The sequence below is a fragment of the Carassius gibelio genome, chromosome A11 (assembly GCF_023724105.1).
Source record: "Carassius gibelio isolate Cgi1373 ecotype wild population from Czech Republic chromosome A11, carGib1.2-hapl.c, whole genome shotgun sequence".
Lineage (NCBI taxonomy): Eukaryota > Metazoa > Chordata > Actinopteri > Cypriniformes > Cyprinidae > Carassius > Carassius gibelio.
The window spans coordinates 17271779-17293476 of NC_068381.1; the positions used below are offsets into that span (position 1 = coordinate 17271779).

A 21698-nucleotide genomic window follows, 5' to 3' on the forward strand; every position below is an offset into this window, starting at 1 on the left:
TGTTTAAATTGACAAGGCTTAAAAACACATTCAAATGATAAACATTCGTAATGGATTTATCGTTGACACCTACAATTCTTTCCAATTATGTCCCGAGCATCTTTCATGCTGGCCATTGGGCAGTCTTTATTGTTCAAGTCCTGATTTGGTAATATTTATGCTTCACTGGCAGATATGGTCATCTTGGACGTGTACTGACATCTAGTGGTGTGGATGAAGCCTCACAAAACATTTCCAGTTGTTATCAGCTGACATTATCAAATAAAAGTCACAAATCCAACCTGGACATGCAATAAGCAAAGACATCTGACCAGGTTAGAATGTGTACATGCATAAACGAGATTTGAGAGCTACAGGCGCAGATGTAAAATATCACTTCTTACTGCTTTCTTTAGATTATGGGCTGAAATATGACATGGACATGTTTTTGACAGGCTTCATGAGCTTCACCCACACAGATCTGTAAGGTGTTGAGGCAGGAGGAAGCTGATCCAGAGGCTGTTATGAACATAAGTGTCAAGGCCTTCAACTAAACTCTACGTACATCCCCAAAAGTCAGCAACCTTGGTGTGAGCCAATGTTTATATATATATATATATATATATATATATATATATATATATATATATATATATATGTTTTTATTTACATATAAATACACACACACACACACACACACATGCACTGTTAATTTCATAGGGGGTGATTTGAAAATTGCTTTATTATTTTTTTGTTTAAATTCACAAACGTGAATGTATACTAAATGCTAAAAATTACCAAAAATGGTCTATAAAGTCTACTAGTACTGTACTGCAACAAAAGTATGATAATATGAAAGATATTTCCAAGTTTACTCTAAAGAAAGATAAATCTGCAAGATAACTATTTAGTAATGATGTCATAATATGAGCATATGCTTTTTTTCACCATTTACCGCAGGGTTTATTGTAAGAGAGTACTAGTTAACCTAACACGCCTCATAGCACAGAGGATTGGATCTAACCTTGTTGCAAGTGGAACATGGATGATAATATTGTCATCGGAGAGATCTTGACCTCCCTCTGCAGTTTGTCTGTCTACATACAGGGGACAGCAGTACAGAGGCTGGGATGAGGAATTACAGTGTGAGCTTTTAGAGGAGCAGGTACGGTCACGTTTGTTCTCTTCAACACTGACCCAGAGGGGTGGGAAAGGGGAAGGATTGGGGGACTCCGTGTCTTTAAGAACTCTTGACACTGGATCCCAAAGTGCCCCTTGTAGCTCCAGTCCTGACAGTAAAACACCACTTAAGGGTGGAGACGATAGGGATACCATATCATGAAGCACCTGAGTGACAAAATGAGAAACAAGAATGGTAATTCATATGGCACTTTGCTTGAATAAAGCACACTTTGGTGTCCGTTTACTTTTTTTGTAATTAAAGTATTTTTTTTTAAATTAAGTGAAACTATATGTTTGGTAAACTATTAAATAGTCAACAGACCACTAGCTGAATATCTGATGTATAAGGCACACAAAATGGAAACCATTTCAGCATTTTCAAGTCATCATCTGATTGGTTGAATTCTACATGATTTCGGGGAGACGTGTGTGTTTGTCACATTCTGGTAAGAGTCCACCAGAAAACAAATCAAATGAGACACCAAACCTGCTCATGGCAGAAGAAAGCTGTTGTTTTAATCAGGATAAAATAAATGCTGGATTTTCAAAAGTATGTGAAGTTTACAAAAACGAACTGTGTCATATTGTCTCTTGGCCAGTCCTTGGCCAATGAAAGTGGCGATGGAGTCCCGACCTCCTACCATCAGTTTGAATAACATTCATTTAATTTAGTATAAGTAGCAGCTAGATTTAAACATCCAATCTCTGTATTTCACCATTCTCCATAAAATCTCAGTGCATTTTCTCAATTCTTACACAAATTTAAGTGTTACTTGCATTCTTCAAGCTAATCCTAAATACAAGTTGAGTGCTTAATTTATGCTGAGCGGGGTTTTTATAGTACTTGATATAAAACAAATGTTAATCAAAATAAAATATTATAAATATTATTCATTATTATTATAAACAAATTTTATTCACCATCATAAAATGGTTGCAAACACACACACACACACACACATTATTATTATTTTATTTTTTTCAGAGGTGTTTGACCTCTATTTCAAATTATATGTTGGTGACTATTAGTGTAATGGAAGTTTTTGGAAATCTGAGGTTTTATTTCAAACAGTAAAGACTACATTTCAGAATTCCTGCATTTTTAAGAGCTAAATTTTAACCAAAGGAATGTTATCCACATTTTTACCCAATGAACTTATTACTTTTTCAGTTGTTTGTGAATAACTGGACTATGATTGAGGATAAGGATTTGGTGACTGGTATTCTATTTGTTTTTTTTTTCAGTTTGTGTTTGAGAAGCTGATATTTACCTTAAAATTCAAGCTGTAAAGACTGATATCCTCGTCTTGGATGCGGACTGCTTCTCTGATCAACGCTGCCAGAAAGCCTCTGGGATTGAGAAAGGCAGCCAGTCGATAAACACAAGGTTTAATACTGGATGACTCCTCCCACAGGTATGACCTGAGCTGCTCTGCTTGAGTCTCCAGCCTTGAGAGATCTGATGATGTTAGATACGCAGTAGTGGAGCTTGTCATGTTATATTTAACTGGCTGAAAACTGTCTAAAAGGAGGGAAGACACCAGTGCATCCAGACGCTCCCGCTCTGCCTGGAAGAAACAACGCAACGGACCAAGAGAAGCAGATTCCATTCCCATGCCAATGTCCATTTTCCTCAGCTTGTCTTGTAAAGTTAGCAGCCTTTCCCAAGCTGTCCTATAGTCTGGAAGTTCTTGAGGTTGCATGAAAAGACTGGTGTCTCCTCTGACATCAACATAGATATTCTGTGTCTGATGCAGTAGAATGCCGAGTCGATGACTTTTTAGCTTCACCAGTTCACTTGCCATACCTGGACTAAAGCCCAGAACGAATGGGTCTGTACTGCTAGTAATGCATTGAATACAATTCCTCAAGTCTTTCAACAGACCACCAGCTTCTGCAAAAATATGAGTGTGTGACAATTAATTGAAGGATTTAAGAACAACGTAGATGTTTAAAACATAGCAGTGGTTTTCAGCATTTTTGACCATATATATATATATATATATATATAATATTAACATTAAAGCTTTATTATTATATAGTTATAGTTTTTCGTGGAAATTTAAGTGATAGTGTGTGTTTGCATACCAAATCTTCCTGTAATGTTAATGATATCAGAGAGAATGTCTTTGCCGCGTCCACATAATGTAGACGGCTCTCTTAGACATGCCCTAATCACACTCTGCACAGCTGCTCGATCTTCATGGTCTGACACGTGGCTCCCATAAACCAGGTGACCTGTTGAGAGAGCAGTCCAACCAACATCATCAAGTTCATACTGAACCGGAGAGATGCATTTAAAGCAGTTAATGTCCTAGCTGTACCTGCTATGTACTCCAATGCTCCGGTAGGGTCACTACAGTGTTTGGTTATGCGGTGACGTGCATCAATCAGAGCAAGTAGATCTTCCTGAGACCTATAAATGGAATAAAGTTTGAGTTATTTTTATAACTTTTGCACAACAAATTCGGTTTAAAATCCTCACCAAAGGTAAAGCCGTGCTTGGCCCAGGTGTTTGAATGTTTGTCTCTGCCGCAGGACAGAGTGCAGGACAGCACACCGAGTGTTCACAGTGTCTTCATGAGAGGAGAAGGGGAGTGTCTGTCTAACTGAAGACCACAACTCATCCTTCAGGTCCCAGGAGGAATCACACACCAAGTGCAGGGCTCTAATCCTAACAGCAACTGTATCAGATGAAAGATTATACACATTAGACAGCATTTGTATGCTGCAGACAGAAATTAACTGATTTACTTTCTCTAAAAAGGAACACTTTTTTTGATTATTTAGACCTGCTCTTGTCATATATACCAAAATGCAAAATTCTGGGAGCTGTAAAAGTTTTTGAATGAAGTCTCTATTGCACATCAAGGCTGCATTTATTTGGTTGAAAATGCAATAAAACTTTTATATTGTGAAATATTTTTACCATTTAAAGTAACAGTTTTTTATTTGAATATATTTTAAAATGTAATTTATTCCTGTGATGCAAAGCTGAATTTTCAGCATCATTACTTCAGTCTACATGTCATGATCCTTCAGAAATCATTATGCTAATGTGCATAGCAACATTTCTTATTCTCAACAATAATAACTCTTATTATTATTCTATATTTTTTCAGGATATTTTGATAAATAGAAAGTGAAAAAAAACAGCATTTATTTGAAATAGACATCTTTTGTAAAATTATAAATGTCTTTACTCTCCCTTTTGATAAATTTAATATATCCTTGCTGAAAAGTATTCATTTATCAAAAAAAAAAAAAAAAAAAAAAAAAAAAAGAAGTCCGTACAGTAGTGTAAAGTCAATTATATCACAGTGATTTCAGCTCTCATTTACATTCTGACGATTATTTGGCTATTGGAGAAATATTACGAAGACAAATTATATTATTTGTAAATATTTTTGAAATAACTCACAAATTATTCACAATAAGACTAGATTGTGTTAAGGAAATAAATATGATTCATGTTGACAGTATGGCGCAGGTATTTCAGCCATCATGATGTGTAATGAGCAGAGTATTGCCTACCTGGGACTGAGTGAGTCCTGTCACTTCTGGTTATGAGCCACAATCTAAACTGGGGATGCACAAATCTTCCTGTACTTTCAGCATTTAGAAGCCTGCCATCTGTCTCCAAATCTGTCAAATTCCCAGGTGGTTTACAATGAGATAATGAAGTCTTGTAGATGTAGTTTGTATCATTATTAGAGTCACCTTTTGTAGTGCTGTACACTACTTGTGTTAACTTGTTCACAACGCTGACATCCCAGCAGTCCAGCAGATGACAGTTGTTCAGGACTAACCAGTGGCCATTCTGGACAGCGCTGTCTAGTGCAGAGAGAACAGCATTTCGATGGCACCCAGACCCGAAAGAAATAACACTCAGCTTCACCTGTTGACAATAATGACAGGCTGCAACATAATTTAAAAGTATAGTTTTATTTCATAATAAAATAATGAGTTTATTATAAAATTAATGATCACCCCTTGTCCCATAGCATATTATGGCCATGATTTTATTGATTGGGAGAGAGAAATGTCAAGAAATAATGAGGAGAGCAGGGGAAATGTCACATGTTGGACTGAGCAGCACAGGGCACATGTGTTAACCACTAGGCCAAAGCTCTGACTTTTAGAATTAGATTTTATTTACTTCCACATGACCAGGCAAGTTATATATGTTTCTGTGACATCCATAGAACAATGCCATGACCTTATTACGATGACAATACCCCTGGAGCACCTTTGAGTAACAATGATAGCAACAATGTTGGAGGAATCGAAAACAGCAACCTTTTTGTTTTCAGAAATGAGCCTAAATAACAACATCAGGAAGGGAGCCATGGTTGTATATGGATTTAACGTTGAAAATCTATGCACTGTCGGACGGTATGCATATGCTACTGTCTGCGTCAAACAAGTTGCCCATTTCCACCTCCATTGTGTTCGAGAAGCAATCCCGCTTAAAATGCAGTTTGCAAACTCCAGCTCTAGAAGGGAACTCGCGGTCTTCCAGGCCAAGTGCATGCAACCACTGGCACCTAAATTTCAAGTCTGCTGGAAAACTATGCAGTCCAGCAGTGCTGTCGCAACCAGCAGCACTACACCTACGTACCATCCTGACCACTGTAAATAAATCTATGCTAACTTGAAGCTATCCAAACTGATGCAATACTATGCTACTAATTAACTATGCTTCTAACAATACTAACGTTACACTAATAACTATGCTAATTAACTACATAGGCTACACGAAATAATCTTAATAACTAAATAAATGCTAAGCTAAATAGATGCTAAAATACTCTATCCTGATAGTTTTCAATACTCGCAATTCAAACTCCTGACTCGCTGCAGTGATTTTGACGGAACAAGATGATTTTATACTGCTAGGGGCGTGGTAGCTCGTATCAAGGGGCGTGGTGAGATGGAAACTAATTACGTCACCTGCCACCGCTTACGTCACGTACCACCGCAAACATCCAATAGGAAAAATCAACTGCAGTAGCCACCGTTCAACCTGAACAGGGCAGCACTCAGACGTTTTTACACCATATAGTATAGAATTAAAACACTTTATACTCAAATGTCAAAAAAGTTACTCAAATCAATGAACAGCACTATAGCCCCATTCTTACAAATCATTAACTAAAACAAAGTTGGTTTAGGGTTTAGTTACTCTTTAAGTATACTTTGGGCTTAAAAATATCAGCTGCACACTATTAAAATACTTCTGTAGTTCTTATTGAATCACACTTCTGAATTTCCATTTTCATTTTAAATTTTAAGCAATTTTGTTGTGTGTAGTAATGACGTTTTTTATTTAGTTTTAGTTAACTAATATAACACTGGCTAGCCTATCCAATCAATGCAAGGACACCAAATCAAATTTAAATTATAGGCCTATTAAAAACCTATTAGTAATTTTATTTGTACTTTTCTGATATTTCCTTCCTTATATTTTTGTTATATTTTCTGCCTCTCAAAGCTCATTTGTGATGGGAAAACTGGGAAGAATAGTATCAGAACATTTTCATTTTTTTCCTTACTTTCATTTTAGCTTTATCTTATTTAGCAAAACCTTTTTAGTCATCAAAAACAACACTGCTGCAACAGTAACTTACCATTTTATAATTTCTGTTTTCATTTAAATTTTAGTGTAAATTCTAGTAACTTAATGTAATTTGTATTATTATTATTATCTATATTTCTATTTAGCTTTAATTTATTTTATATCAGTTTTAGTAATTTTAGTAGCTCAAGTGGTAGAGCATTGCATTAGAGCAAGTGCAAGGTTGGGGGTTCGAATCGCAGGGAACACATGTTAGGAGAAAATTGTTAGCTGGAATGCAATGTAAGTCGCTTTGGATAAAAGCGTCTGCTAAATGCATACATTTAATTTTAATTTTTTATTTAATTTAGTACATGCCAAGGCAACATTTATCATTTTTTATTTAAGTTTGATTTTATATTTATATTTATATCTTTCTTTCTTTCTTTTTTAGTTACCAAAAACAATTTTTAGGTGTTTTAGATCTCATTAACAACTGCTACAGCAACTTACCCCTTTGTTGTCCACCTGGCACTGCGCAATTTGATTAATCAAGTGGAGAGGGTAAATGCTTACTGGCATTTCTTCATTTTTATCTGGTAAATGTACAACAACAGGACCTTGATTTTTAGACAAAAGGCTGGAGATCATTTCCGCAGAGCTCATTGGAGGATCTCCAGGATATGAATGCAGCAAATATCCTTGCGCACAGGCTTCAAGGTCCTCCTCCACTGCTGCTAGCCAATGAGGACACAGCGTTTTCCAGAGAATAGCCCTCTGCATTGTGGACAAATGAGAGTGAGACTGACAAGGGACCGGTCCAATCACTGTGGATGAAGGAAATCGCAGGTATTCTCGCCATAGCTTGGACGAATTTACCAGAGATGATACAAGGCCACAAAAGGGTTCAATCCTCTCTAACAGAAAAATATCATCTCGTGCGCATGTTTGAATCCAGCTCGGCAGCTCGGGGACAGACTGTGCAGACGGTGATAAAAAATGCTCTGAAGACTTCCAGTTGCTTAATCCTCTGAGGAAAATGACTCGTTCTACCTCAGGGCATCCCTCATTGTGCACAATAACAGCAACAGATACCAATAATCTGAATAAAGTGGAATGGCTCTTGAACAAGCGGGGTTTATACTGAGAAAAGACATGAGACACAATCCTGTAGGTAATCTCAGATAAGACTGCTGTGGACTCCATCACTCTATGAAGGCTCATGTCTTGGCTCTCTAAGGGTAAAGCTGACCGTAAAGTGAGCAGGAAACCATGAAGAGTGAAAAGATAACATGGGGAAAGTTGGGCCACATCCTGCAGAGCGTTGTACAGGGCTGTGGCAAGCTCTGCTATTCGATAAAAATCAGCCATCAGGGCTTTGTGCCGATCTATCTCTTGGGATAGCTCCTTGATTTCTGTCTCAAGTTCAAGAGAGACACTCTGACACATACACACGAGTGGAAGGAAGTCGGGGTCCTGGAGAAGTGGTGTGGATGCGTGCATGACATAGTCCATCAAGGAAACCTGCGATCATAATAAAAATGGACATTAGGGATATTTTAAAAAGCTTTCCAAAAAAGATCTAAACTTTTTCACCAGCCAACCTTGTTTTGAAAAAGTTCACGCTGAAGTGTCTGTTTTTTTGTTAGAATTTGACGATGTAGAGTCCAAAGTTCTAAACACACGGTCTGCATCAGTTCTGTCAGGAAAAGGTCCTGAATTTCAGACGTGCTTGGAGAAAGATCAATCATTTGAACCTCCTCCAGGAATGAAGTGTGAATTTCTAACAGAAAAGTTGGGAAATAGCGTGGATTAATAACACAAGGCAACCCCTCATAGCAAGGCTATTTCAACTAAAGTCCATGAAAATGTGTGAGGGAAAACACATATATTTTTCAGGGCTGTCAAGGTTAACATGTAAAAATTAAGATTTTCATTCAGATACATGATTCATATATTTTCAGGAGATTAATTTCACTTTATTCTGTTGACAGTCTTGACAGTAAAAACAAATCTGCATCTAATTTTGTGAAATCTTTTCTAGGCATATATGCACTTGGGAATAGCTTGTATTTGTGTTGTACTTTGCTACAAAGTTTCTCTGTTGCCTTTCTATCTTGCTCACTGGGGGTTGAAAGACAATATTCTAGAACTGCTTTTTGAACTATATTTATTGTGAAAAGCACTACACATACAAATAAAACAATATTTTACTATAGATGAGGTACATGAAAATATATAGACGGCTTCATTTTTTAGGAAAAGGGTCCTATACCCATCAGCATATTTGGGGGTGCTTGGTCTGAAACTTTTTTTTTTTTTAAAGCCCTGCTTCAAAGACTTCAAAAAGGATCATACTCTGACTATCCTGCAAAATCAACACATCACACATCCTTAATCTCTCACCGTGTATCAGCGATTGGACTGGAAGGGAAGTACTCATAATGAGACGAAAGTCCGGATGAGCAGGTTTAACTGAGTGGCTCTGACCAGGGGAACTTGCTGGCGTAACAAACATCTGAAGGATTTGGAGGTTTGATGTTGCTCGTTCAGTATGCGTCACCAATACTCTTAGACCTGCAGTGGATGAAAGCAAAGTGAGCTTAAACCATTTACAGCATAGATATGAAAATGGAACTGAAGAAGTCTTTGCATATGATTACCTTCTTTTGCTCCATGATTTAGCTTATCAAATAACTGTGGATCATCAGCAGAAACTATAAGTCCATATCTATCCCCCTCATGGGCTTTTTCTTCCCATCTTGTAACCTGACCTATAACAAATCTCACCATAACTGAAAGATATTTTTAAAATGCACTCAAAAAAAGTTGCTTCTTTAAAGGTTCTTTACACATAGTATCAGTTCTATTTAAAACCATGCTTATACGTTTTTTGCTAAAATGGTTCATTGTGTTAGAGTTTGTTATTCAAGAGCCTGTTTGTAATTTGTTCTTTATTCCTTATAATTTTTTTATTTATTTAACTGTCAAAAAATGCTTTCAAAGCCAATTCATTACTGTTTTTCTGGAGCTCACCCATACAACTGCACAGACTGTCAACACACTGTCAAGAGGTATTTGATATACTTCTAATGTCTTAACAGGTGTTTTTTGCAGTGATGCAGTGAAGTACCATTTTGGGCTCCACAAAAAACTTTCAGTGATCAGTTCTTAAAAGAACCATTTTTTCTTAGTGTAAAGAACATTTCAACAAACTAAAGCAATTTTTTCCCACTTTCCATTCCATTTGTGGAAAGGAAAGATTCCATAGATGTTAAAAGTTCTTCAAGGAACCATCAGTGCCAGTGAAGAACCATTGTTTTTCCAGTGGACAAGCCTTTAGAACTATTTTGTTTTTTCAGTGTGTAAGATATATAAAGGCAGGCTGTCATACTGACCAGGAGGAAACAATGTCTGAGAGCTGGGTTCCTCGTGTTTATGATGATCTGCCAGTAGAAGGCAGCGCTGAGCCCAAGCAAATCTGTGCCCCCAGAGAAGAACACTCCGGAACAGATCAGTGGAATCTCCATGGATGCGATGCAGATCTAGTCCAAGTATTCGATTTAAGGCAATTTGAAATGTCTTACTGACAGGAATTGCCACATAGTTGTCACAAGTTGCAAGGGGGACATCACAGAAAATTGTTGCACATGGATCCTCCGGTTTCATATTAATTGCACCATCCAGACAAAGTTTGTGCCACTTCTGGAGCAGCTCCTGTCGAACATCAGGCCCGAATGGACCCAAATATGTAACAACAGCTGCCAAAAGCAGGGCGTCACCTGGAATGCTGTGATTAGCCAACTTTGCTTCCTGTAATATATAAAAATCTGAGTCAAATAATTGGTTACACACACATTGCTTGAATAATTATACCCATCAATAATTCTAGCTATACCTTTTCTGCTGACATCCAATCTTTAATGAGACATTCAACCTGTTTGAGAGCAGCACATGACTCCCTTTCTTGAGCCTCTGAAGTACTAAGCTGGGCCTTCAGCAACTCCATGTCTTGTCTGTTGAGCGCCTGCTTTCTTTCCAATTCTTCTAGTCTTTTCCGCTCTGAATCCTCCTGCAGCCTCGCAAGTCTCAACCTCGCTCGACTCTCAGCTATGAGCTCATCTAAATAGCGCTTTTTTTCCTTTTGAGGTGCCATATGGCGCTGTATGCAAGCATACTGATATACTGCTCTCACCCAGCGACACAAGGACTCACAAGTCCGACTCACATCTCGCACAGAGCTTGGCTGAAAGCATGGTGCCTGTGTGATCTGAGCCAACTTATAAATCGTCTCATCGGTTAATTTAGATATGTCGAAAAATTCCAGTTCCTGGTAGAGCAACATGCAAAAGGAAAGCTTTCAGACAAATCAACAAAAAATTTAATTGGGGTCAGTAGGTTACTTTTTTTACCTGAAAGAAGCTGGATTGCATCAAAAGTTGTTTGCTACTGTCCCACCCACATGGACGGTTGAATAACATGCATATGAGATCCATGACCATGACAAATCCATCAGGGGGCATCCTGTAGTGCCGCATCTCATCCAAGTCAGACTGGCTTAAAGCCTGCAGTGCCTCCACAGCTGCTTGGTACAGCGGACTTACCTGCACAAAACCAGCAACAGTGAAAATCACATTTCAGTGTGTCTTATGTGTGATCATACTAGTCAAACCAGACCTGTTCGAAGGCATCTTGAACTTGTTGCTGAACTCGGTATGACTGATCCTCTAGATTGAAAAGCCATTCTTCTTCCTTTGAACTTTGGTGGTGGGTTTGTTCCCAGATTTTGTATGCCACATCCACTGATTCCTGCTGCTGGTCCAGACACTACAACAGACACATGAATGCACACAATAGTGAGAAAAATTACATTGTGATCATTTTAGGTCTGAGCTATTGACACAAAGGTCCAACCTTTACTCCATTTCCTTTCAATGCTTGAGCAAGTAAAATCACTTTTGAACATAATTTCTGCCACATCCTATTGCTCCTCTAATAACAACTGTTACTGAAACATACCTTCTGTTTTTCCTCACATTTGGCCTTAAAGCTCAGAACGTCCTGTGTGTGCCTTGCAGCTGTGTCAGTCATGTCCTTCACATGCGCTAAAACCTTTGCCAAACTAATATATGAAAATATGTTTTAAAAAAGTAACAAACACAAAAAAAGTTTACAGGTGCATCTCAATAAATTAGAGAGTAGTGGAAAAGTTCATTTATTTCAGTAATTCAACTCAAATTGTGAAACTTGTGTATTAAATAAATGCAGTGCACACAGACAAATTATCAAAAAATTAGAATATGGTGACATGTCAATCAGCTAATCAACTCAAAACACCTGAAAAGTTTTCCTGATCCTTCAAAATGGTCTCTCAGTTTGGTTCACTAGGCTACAAAATCATAGTGAAGACTGCTGATCTGACAGTTGTCCAGAAGACAATCATTGACACCCTTCACAAGGAGGGTAAGCCAAAAACATTCATTGCCAAAGAAGCTGGCTGTTCACAGAGTGCTGTATCCCAGCATGTTAACAGAATGTTGAGTGGAAGGAAAAAGTGTGGAAGAAAAAGATGCACAACCAACCGAGAGAACTGCAGCCTTATGAGGATTGTCAAGCAAAATTGATTCAAGAATTTGAGGGAACTTCACAAGGAATGGACTGAGGCTGGGGTCAAGGCATTAAGAGCATCAAGACCACACACAGAGGTATCAAGGAATTTGCTGAACCACAAACTTCAGAGGCGTCTTACCTGGGAGAAGAAGAACTGGACTGAGTCTTTTCAGATGAGAGGAAGTTTTGTATTTCATTTGAAAATCAAGGTCCTAGAGTCTGAAGGAAGGGTGGAGAAGCTCATAGCCCAAGTTGTTTGAGGTCCAGTGTTAAGTTTCCACAGTCTGTGATGATTTGTGGTGCAATGTCATCTGCTGGTGTTGGTCCATTGTGTTTTTTGAAAACCAAAGTCACTGCACCCGTTAACCAACATATTTTGGAGAACTTTATGCTTCCTTCTGCTGACCAGCTTTTTGAAGATGCTGACTTCATTTTCCAGCAGGGTTTGGCACCTGCCCACACTGCCAAAAGCACCAAAAGTTGCTTAAATGACCATGCTGTTGGTGTGCTTGACTGACCAAACTCGCCAGACCTAAACCTCATAAAGAATCTATGGGCTAATGTCAAAAATGAAAATGAGAAACAAGAGACCAAAAAAATGCAGATGAGCTGAAGGCCACTGTCAAAGAGACCTGGGCTTCCACAGCAGTGTCACAAACTGACCACCTCCATGCCACGCCGAATTGAGGCAGTAATTAAAGCAAAAGGAGCCCCTGCCAAGTATTGAGCACATGTACAGTAAATACATACTTTCTAGAAGGCCAACAATTCACTAAAAATGTTTTTTTAATTGGTCTTATGAATTATTCTAATTTGTTGAGAGAGAGAATTGGTGTTTTTTTGTTAAATGTGAGCCAAAATCATCACAATTAAAACAACCACTTAAACTATGAAAAATTGTAAAAAAAAAAAATACTGAAAAATTGTAACTTTTCAATGACATTCTAATTTATTGAGATGCACCTGTTTTGAATATCTGGAATCTGAGGGTGCAAAACATCTAAATACTGAGAAAATCACCTTATTATATTCTTAGCAATGCATTTTGCTCATCAAAAATTAGGTTTTGATATATTTATAGTGGGAAAATTACAAAATATCTTAATGGAACATGATCTTTACTTATACCATAATGATAAATTAAAAATAAAAGAAATAATTTTGACCCATACAATGTTTTTTTGGCTTATGCTAAAAATATATATATACCCTAGCAACTTAAGACTGGTTTTGTTGTCCAGGCACACATATAATTACAATAAAAAAAAAATATATTTTAATACATTTTAAAATATAATTTATTCCTGTGATGGCAAAGCTGGATTTTCAGCATCATTACTCCAGTCCTCAGTGTCACATGATCCTTCAAAAATCATACTGATATGCTGCTCAAGAAACATTTCTTACTATTATCAGTGCAAATGGTGGTATACTTTTGCATCCCTGCTAAAAAAAAAAAAAAACTGACTCCAAAAAATTCTGACCAGTAGTGTATGTTTAAATACATTAGTGGGATTAGCAGTCCCCTCACCGGTTATCCTGAACTCTGCTTTGCTCAAAGAGGTGGTGGCAGAAGAAGAAGAACTGGACCATCAACTCTACGTAGGACCGAGGTCCAAACGGTTGAAAATGAAACAGTGTGACAGCATATTTTGTAGCTGATAAATGTATTCTTGCCATCGCCTCAGAAATGCTAGCCACTAAGCTATTCCTGGCAACTAGAAAAGCAATAACACACAGGCACAAACTCATTCAAAACATGAAACAGATTACAAAAAAAATCCATTAGGAGCAGAATTATAATTATATTTGACAGATTCACCTGTTCTATCTGTCTTGGGAATCTGATGGCTGGCTTTTAAATGATACAAAGCACTTTCAGCTGAAGCCTCACAGGTCCAAGGTTGGTACACTTCTACACAACAGCAGAGACTCAAAGCCTTGGTGATATGCATCTCCAAAACTGAAGATTTTACGGTTTGACTTTCACAGTTGTGCCAGAGAAGAGGATAAAGAAGGAATACATGAGTATTTCTTCTGATGTTTTTGAAATAGCTGGACAAAAAGAGATGCACAATATCAGTACTATAATTGTTACCTGCTGATATCAGAGAATTTATAATTAAACACAGCGGAATATTAAATATTTAAAGGGATAGTCCACCCCAAAATTTTTATTTTGTCAGTAATCACTTAGCCCTATGTCGTTCGAAACCCGTAAAAGCTTCATTTGTCTTTGGAACACAATTTAAGATATTTTGAAAGAAAATCAGGAGGCTTGTGACTGTCCCTTTGACTGCCAAGCAAACTGCATTGTCAAGGTCCAGAAGAGTATGAAAGACATTGAGAATACTTTTTGTACGCGAAGAAAACAAAAATAATGACTTTATTCAACAATTTGTCTCCTCTGTGGCTCTTCATTTTGGAGAACATCCACTAAACGCAAATGGAGTAAGCTATTCTGTCTCAGACGTAAATACTGTAGTACACGTAGAAAACGTATCCTTTTGTTGTCTTAAATATCTTAAATATCTTCTCTTGTCTTCTGAAGATAAACTAAGCTTTCGCGGGTTTGGAACGACATGGGGATAAGTGATTGACAAAATTTTCATTTTGGAGTGGAGTAAGCTTTTAATCTGCATGCTCAATTCTCTTATTCTTACATGTAGATTACCTTTGCCTAACACTTATTTAATATATGAAATTTTTTTTTTAAATTATATTATATTAATCTTCAGATAATCTCAAAATGAATATTCATTTTTACCATAACATTACAATAATTATAGATTTTTCAGTATCTGCCTGAAATGTATAGTCAATGCATTCCTTTTTTTCAGTGACATGATCTGCTGCAAAATCACAATCTAAGTATAAAAAAATGTAAAAAAGATTTCAAAAATCTTAATGAACACAAATGAATATGCATAATTAAACATGCAATTAAAATGGCATCAGTATCTCAAGTAAGTGATATGAAATGTAATGGAAACTTATACTCTACATTTCAAGTGCTCTGGCATCCTTTGTCAAACTGCTCAATTTCTTATCTGAATACAGTCCAGGGAAGCGTCCATTGGCCATTATTATGAGCAGCTCATCCTTAATAGCCTGGCTAGTGTTTTCGTGAACCAGAAGAACCAAATGTCCACCCACCCCAATTTGGCTACGAACCCCTTTCATAATTTCCCACAACTTGGCCTCATTTTCAGGATGGACCTCAACTAGTTGATATCCCAACAAAGTGGCTGCTAGCCGTACAATGGTCTTTCTGCCTGTTTTCTTTGCTGCTCCAAACAGAGCCCCGTGTCCACCAGGAACGAGAAATGTGCGGATGATATGCACAAGTTGATGTACATTTTGGTGATGCACAGCCCAGGTAGGACTATAGTAAGTGTTGTCAGATTCCTCTTTATTTTCTTCTCTGCTTTTAAGAGTATGAAATAGTTGGTCTACCAACATATCTATGTCTCTTTCTCGATACACACAGTTGAGTTTACATTTATGGTGCTGAAGTATGTTATTCAGTGGTGTACACAATTCTGGGCTGAAGACCACATTCTGGATGGAAGAAGCTGCTTCCTGTAGAAGCTGAATGAATGTTTTTGCTGTGGTTGTTGTTAAAGGCATATGTTGTGTGGTTAACTCTTCATGTGATTCTGGCTTTTGATTAATGTAGTCATATTTGTTTTCACCAGAATGAGAACATTTTAGATGCATTTGAGATGAACTACTTAAGAATTCACTTGCAGATTCAGATACACACGCTGATGTTCCTGGTTCACTTTCGCCATCATCTTTTACTTCATCTTTACCATATGAGGATCCATCCTCACCTCTTCCTTGGTTATACAAGCTGGAGTTGTTCTCTACTGCATAGCGCTCTTTCCTCTCTGTCTGAACTTCTGCCATTCCAAGCAAGGGAATCACATTCTCTTCCAACTGGGAAGGGGTTGAATCCAGTTGCTGGTTCGCATTATGTTTCCTTGATACAGATGATTGATCTGTAGGGCTTGATATACCTTCTGTAGATTCACTTGACAACCTAGTGCCAAAATTCTTCTTAGAAACTTCAGCTATAATGGAGAGAAGTTTTTGGCATGCCTCCTCTGAAGCTAGCCGATCACCAAAAGTGCGCAAACACTCATGCATCCAGAGGCGCGCGATGTTAAGGTCATGAGCTGCATGTCTAAGAGCGGATGAAGAGACACTCCTATAACCCAGACTACTATGAAGAGCCTCCTGGACATTAAGCCTTGGCTTCCAAAGGTACATCCCTTGAAACACTTTGTGAACATCATGCAAAGAAAAGATGAAGATTGGACTATGTAAGGCAGGAGTAAAACATTCACGCACTGCAAAATACACATCAAGAGTTGAGGTTAGGATGCAGTTTGTTATATCTACAATCCTCTGCATGGGTTGTGTCTCTTTCAGCCATGGTTGCAATTTCGAGGAATGGATAGAAAACAAGATTTCAGAAGTCATGCTTGGGAAAGTCAAGATTGTGAAGAGTCGAGAGAGACGTGGAGAGATCTGATTGCTGTTGACTGCATTAGGAGCACTACAAGTGCCTAGATAATTAACGGCTCTTAATCGAAACAGCTTGAAATGAGAGCCTTCTGATATCAACACTTCACCTGTAGAAATACACTGACGCAATGTCTCTAGAGTCATTGATGTTTTTTCATAAACATCTGCAAAATAGAAGATAGGGAGACTTTAGTTGTTACTCTTTGAATACCGAAAGTTTGCTACAAGTGCACTTGTTACAAGTTTGTTACAAGTTAATCTTATTGTTACATGTTAAAATTACTGAAAATGTTTGATGATAAAGTTTTTTTTGTTTTTCATCAATGATATCATGATATATGATATAGAGATACATGAAAATGTGCATCATGACAATAATTTGTTTAAATGAGAACATTCTGGAGATAAACAGTCCAGGATAATTAAAAAAAGAAAAGAAAGGAAAAAGAAAAATACGGGGAAAACCTAAAAGAAAATATGATATGATTGCAATATTGAGGAGCTCAAGTTATTTAACATTTTGATAACTTGATCCCCTGGAATAAAATTATACACCAATTAATCCTGCAAAAAAATTAAATATCTTAAATGAAAGGCAAATATGCATGACAGAGATTTTGGTTTATTATTAACAGACGCTTCAAGCTGCTTTCTAAATCTGCATCTTTTATAAACTCACCAAATGGTGCTTCATGAAGGTCATCAATGAACAAAAGAAAGTTTGGCTGCTTTAAGGCCTCCATGTTCCTCACTTGAGTCTTCTGGTACCTAACTCTCTCAAGTACCTTGCTCAATTCAGAAGAGTGAAGGCCGAGACAGGCTGGTAAATGCAGGTGTGGTCGTGTTTTTGATATTAAAGACTTGCACAGCATTGTTTTGCCAGAGCCAGACTCTCCCACAGTAAGAACTGGCTGATGAACATCCAGGAGCATGTCCAGGAGATATGCATGTTTTTCGTACTGTATCAGGGCAAGTAGTACAGACAGAATTTGTTCACTTAATAAATTCAGAGGAAAAATATACATTAATATGCACTCTATGGGATAAAAGGCATACCTGAGGCACAGGTGTGTAGAAGAGCTGTGGACTCTTACGCATGAAGCAGTTGATGAAATTAGTCGTATCTCTCATTTCCTCACTGAATTCAAAGAAATGCTCAAATACTGTGCCTTCTGGTGGAGTCTCAATAGTACAACAGCTTTTATATAGAGCCTCTCGTACAAAAAGATCAAAATGTGGCCAGTGTCTACAATGAGAACAGGCATATTCTTTTATTTATATCCTAACAACATCTAGGATTGAGTATAATCACAAATAAATTACATATATACCTAGGTTGCAAATGACCTCCAAATCCCCAAATGAAAGCTACAATAAAGAGGTTTCGTGCTTGTAACCACCAATGAGAAGACGATGCCATGGCATCATTGCAGGGTGATTGGAAAGCTTGTGTACTATCTAGAGAAGAAAGATGTGGAAACTTCCCTTATATGAATTATTAGCAAAAATTGTTTGAATCAGGTAAATAAAACTTTTCACTAGGTCAAAAAATCATATCCTCTGAACCTAAAAGCCTGAACTATGGAAAATCAATGCAAAGTCTCTTTAAAAAAAAAAAAAAAAATAGATATTTGTATAACCTACCTGTTGTTACAGGTTTCCTTGATGTGTATTTCAAGCCTCCTCCCTTTCCTGAATGCTCCAAAAGGGTGTGAAGAATCTTAATGAAGGACATTATTTCCTGCAAACCATCTGTAATCCTAGATGACTGTCTGCCTTCACATCGATCACTGGCCATCACAGAAGAAAGTGCTTTGTTCTTAAGAAATGCTAGCGTGTCAGGAAAAAGGTCTTCAGAAAGGTGACTCCACATTTCCAGAGTAATCTGGTCGACATTTTGTTCAGTAGAAAGTACATTCATCTCACTCTTCCACACAGATCTCCACAGGTTTTCTCCAGAAACATACACCAGACTGCAGTGTGTCACTACAGAGGGGCTTGAATCACCAAGGTCTGTAATCTCAGCTAGTATTTTCAGTTTTGATGGCTTAATTTTCTCTCCTGATGAAAGGCAGAGATAGGGATTTTCAAGATCACAAAGAGTAGCCAAAGAGTCCATCCAAGCAGGTCTGCCGAGTGGATCTCCATCCAGCACAATCCATTTTTCTAGCTGTTTTTGCACAGTTATTTTCCTCTTGCAAGGAGTAATCGGCAGTGGCTGTTCTGAGTGTCTTAATGCTTTGGTGAAAACTCCATCAAACCAGGAGTTGTCCTGACCACAATAGCCACCAAAAAACTGTTTGAGGGACAAGGTATTAGGAAATATAACTTCTGTGCTCACAGAGGTCCAACATGGCTTAGACAAATAATGATAAATGTCATTAAAATCTCCTGTAGGATCACCAGTAGATTCAATGTCCCGAGCCCTGGACAGTTTTTGAAGTGCACTAGAAAGGGCTTTATACAAAGTTGTTTTTCCACTACCTGCTGGTCCGACAAGCACTACAACATTAGAGCGCTTCAAAACTTCATGCAGGATCAACACATTGTGAAGTGTTTGTGTGTCTGTATAAATTCCTTGTTGCTGCAACTCATCGATGACAAGATTTCTAAGGATATTTTGTTCCCCCTCATCAGTGAACAGTTGTGGACTGGAAAAGTACCTTGCTTTCGGAAAGATTTGCTCAGATATTTTACAAAACTGTGATGCTATCTTTGGATCTGAGACAGTATACTGCATGACTGACAGAACTCCTTTAATTGCTGCTTGCTCTTCTAACTCATTTATGATCACATTAGACTGACTGAAGTGTGATGAATAATGTTCTTCGACCTTTGCGGGTATTGTTTCAAGTCTTGTATAAGCAGATCCTGTCTCATACTGACTACAAAATGTACCCTTATCAATTTCTACCAAATTACGAGAGAGATGTAAATGTGTTCCAGAGACAGCAATCACATTTCTGAGAAGGACAAGCCATGAGGTCTGGTGACCACTGACAAAATCAGGGAGGCAATGTGAATCCTTAGCAAGGCTAAAGAGAGAGACCAGGCGACGACTTATGGTAGCTGCTTCAGAGAATCCAAATGACATCAGCATCACTTCTGCAATGGTTCTGTAGTGTGGCTGCATAAATGCCACAGGCCTCATTGCAATTCTAAGATTTTCTGGTATCTCAGTTGAGTAGCCATTAGCTGAGATTGTGACACATCCATAGCTTAGCATGGCTTGAATATTTTTTCCAGCAATGTGACATTCCACTTCATTCACTCTACTGTTATATTTTTGTATGAATTCTTTACTGCTACACTTCCTAAATGAGCTTGTCAGCTCATGTGCTTCCTCTTGGGCTTGTCTTTGAACTGCTGATAAATTTTGATGAATTTCAGTCAAGCGTTGTCCCAACTCGGACAACATTCCTTGTTTCAACAAATCCACTGAATCAAGCACAAGCCAAGCCCCAGATTGAAGAGCACCTAGAAGCATTTGCGAAACAACTGAAGTAGCAGTGCTTGAACAACACTTCAAGATAACCACTTGTCGTCCCAGTGCATAACCCAACTGCACTGCAGTATGCTGCTTGCCTGACATGTGGGGTCCACTGATGAAAGCACACTTGAAGCTTGATAAGGCAAGAATAATGCCCATGTAAGCTTGTTCAGTTGAAGGAGTAGTCACCATCTTCCAGTTATCAGGTCCGATGTATTCATAGCCATATGGCAACTGTGTGCACAGAATATCAACACAGACAGACTGATCCTCTTTAAGTGGAAGCAAATCAGAAGAAGGCGCATTATCATTTGGGATGAGGTAATATTTCATAAGTTTATGCCATTCAAAAGAGGACTCCAAGTCTCCTTTCACTTCAGCAAGCCCATCTGTTTGGCCAGAGTGCTTCATGGTAAGCATAACCAAGGCACGCAGAGCTGTCAAGATTTGAGATGTTTTTTCATTTGAGTGTTCTTTTAAAAGCTGGCACAAATAGTGCACTTTTGCTGCATTTTGGGACTTGATTCTTGTCCACATGCCAGTATGTGATGACTTCCGGATCATGCTACACCACAAAACCTCCTCTGCCACCAAAAGGCATTGCAAAGGATATTGACGTATTAGATGCATAAGTGAGGGAGGTTCATGAGCTACTTCTGAATTGTTCTCTTTTCTATTCCCAATCAGGTCTGGGGTGCTAGGTTGCTTTTCAAAGTTTGAATGTTGCTGGACATCTAAGCATTTCAGAATTGCCTGTTTCACTGCTTGATATAACTTGTGCTCAAAAAGACTAAGCCAAGCCACAGGACTGAGGTTTGGCTCAAGAGGACCAATGAAGGGAACATGTTCTCCAAATTCTCCATACACACTGTGTATGCACATTCGCTCATCACTTAGAGCTGTCAAGTCATTGTCACAGCAACCACCACCTTCAACTTGAACATCAAACTGTTTAACGCCCTTGAAGCATTTCTGCACCAGAGGTAAAAGGGATGAAGGTTCTGGGAGCTGTAAAGAGAGAAGTTTCATCACCTCCCCATCACTGAGAAAGTAGAGTCTAGGGAACTGGATTCGTGGTGACTCCATGACGTAGAGTAAGTGACTGGAAATCTTCTCCATTATTGTGAGTCCATTCATAAAGACAGTACGTAGACTCTGTTCTTGTAAACTGTCACTGGCCTCTGTTGTTGTACCCAGTCGAACAAAACTGGATACATGTGGGTCATTAACAGTGATTTGAATGATTTTACGAAACATCTTATCCACCAGGTGAAACTTCTCTTGCTACAACAGAGAAATTGATTAATTAGAGAAAACTTATTTACTCAAACGGCAGTAAACAAACTC

At 38.1% G+C, this 21698-nt stretch overlaps 1 protein-coding gene across 1 annotated transcript in view; it reads right to left on the reverse strand.

Moving 5' to 3' along the window:
* Positions 1-703: 703 nt before the first annotated feature.
* LOC128022838 (dynein heavy chain domain-containing protein 1) overlaps positions 704-21698 on the reverse strand; it is a 33316-nt gene continuing 12321 nt past the window's right edge. Inside the window, exons 21-43 of the mRNA XM_052610616.1 lie at positions 18506-21635; positions 18193-18319; positions 17918-18107; positions 17541-17820; positions 15333-17025; positions 14151-14470; positions 13860-14046; positions 11738-11840; positions 11396-11545; positions 11131-11322; positions 10617-11048; positions 10117-10531; positions 9382-9492; positions 9125-9295; positions 8323-8501; positions 7232-8242; positions 4882-5059; positions 4696-4806; positions 3647-3845; positions 3486-3577; positions 3250-3399; positions 2433-3055; positions 704-1326 (exon numbers count right to left, since the gene is read on the reverse strand). Of these exons, the coding sequence (XP_052466576.1) occupies positions 943-1326; positions 2433-3055; positions 3250-3399; positions 3486-3577; positions 3647-3845; positions 4696-4806; positions 4882-5059; positions 7232-8242; positions 8323-8501; positions 9125-9295; positions 9382-9492; positions 10117-10531; positions 10617-11048; positions 11131-11322; positions 11396-11545; positions 11738-11840; positions 13860-14046; positions 14151-14470; positions 15333-17025; positions 17541-17820; positions 17918-18107; positions 18193-18319; positions 18506-21635 (10428 nt within the window). The 3' untranslated portion in view covers positions 704-942. The remainder of the gene's footprint in view (positions 1327-2432; positions 3056-3249; positions 3400-3485; positions 3578-3646; positions 3846-4695; positions 4807-4881; positions 5060-7231; positions 8243-8322; positions 8502-9124; positions 9296-9381; positions 9493-10116; positions 10532-10616; positions 11049-11130; positions 11323-11395; positions 11546-11737; positions 11841-13859; positions 14047-14150; positions 14471-15332; positions 17026-17540; positions 17821-17917; positions 18108-18192; positions 18320-18505; positions 21636-21698) is intronic.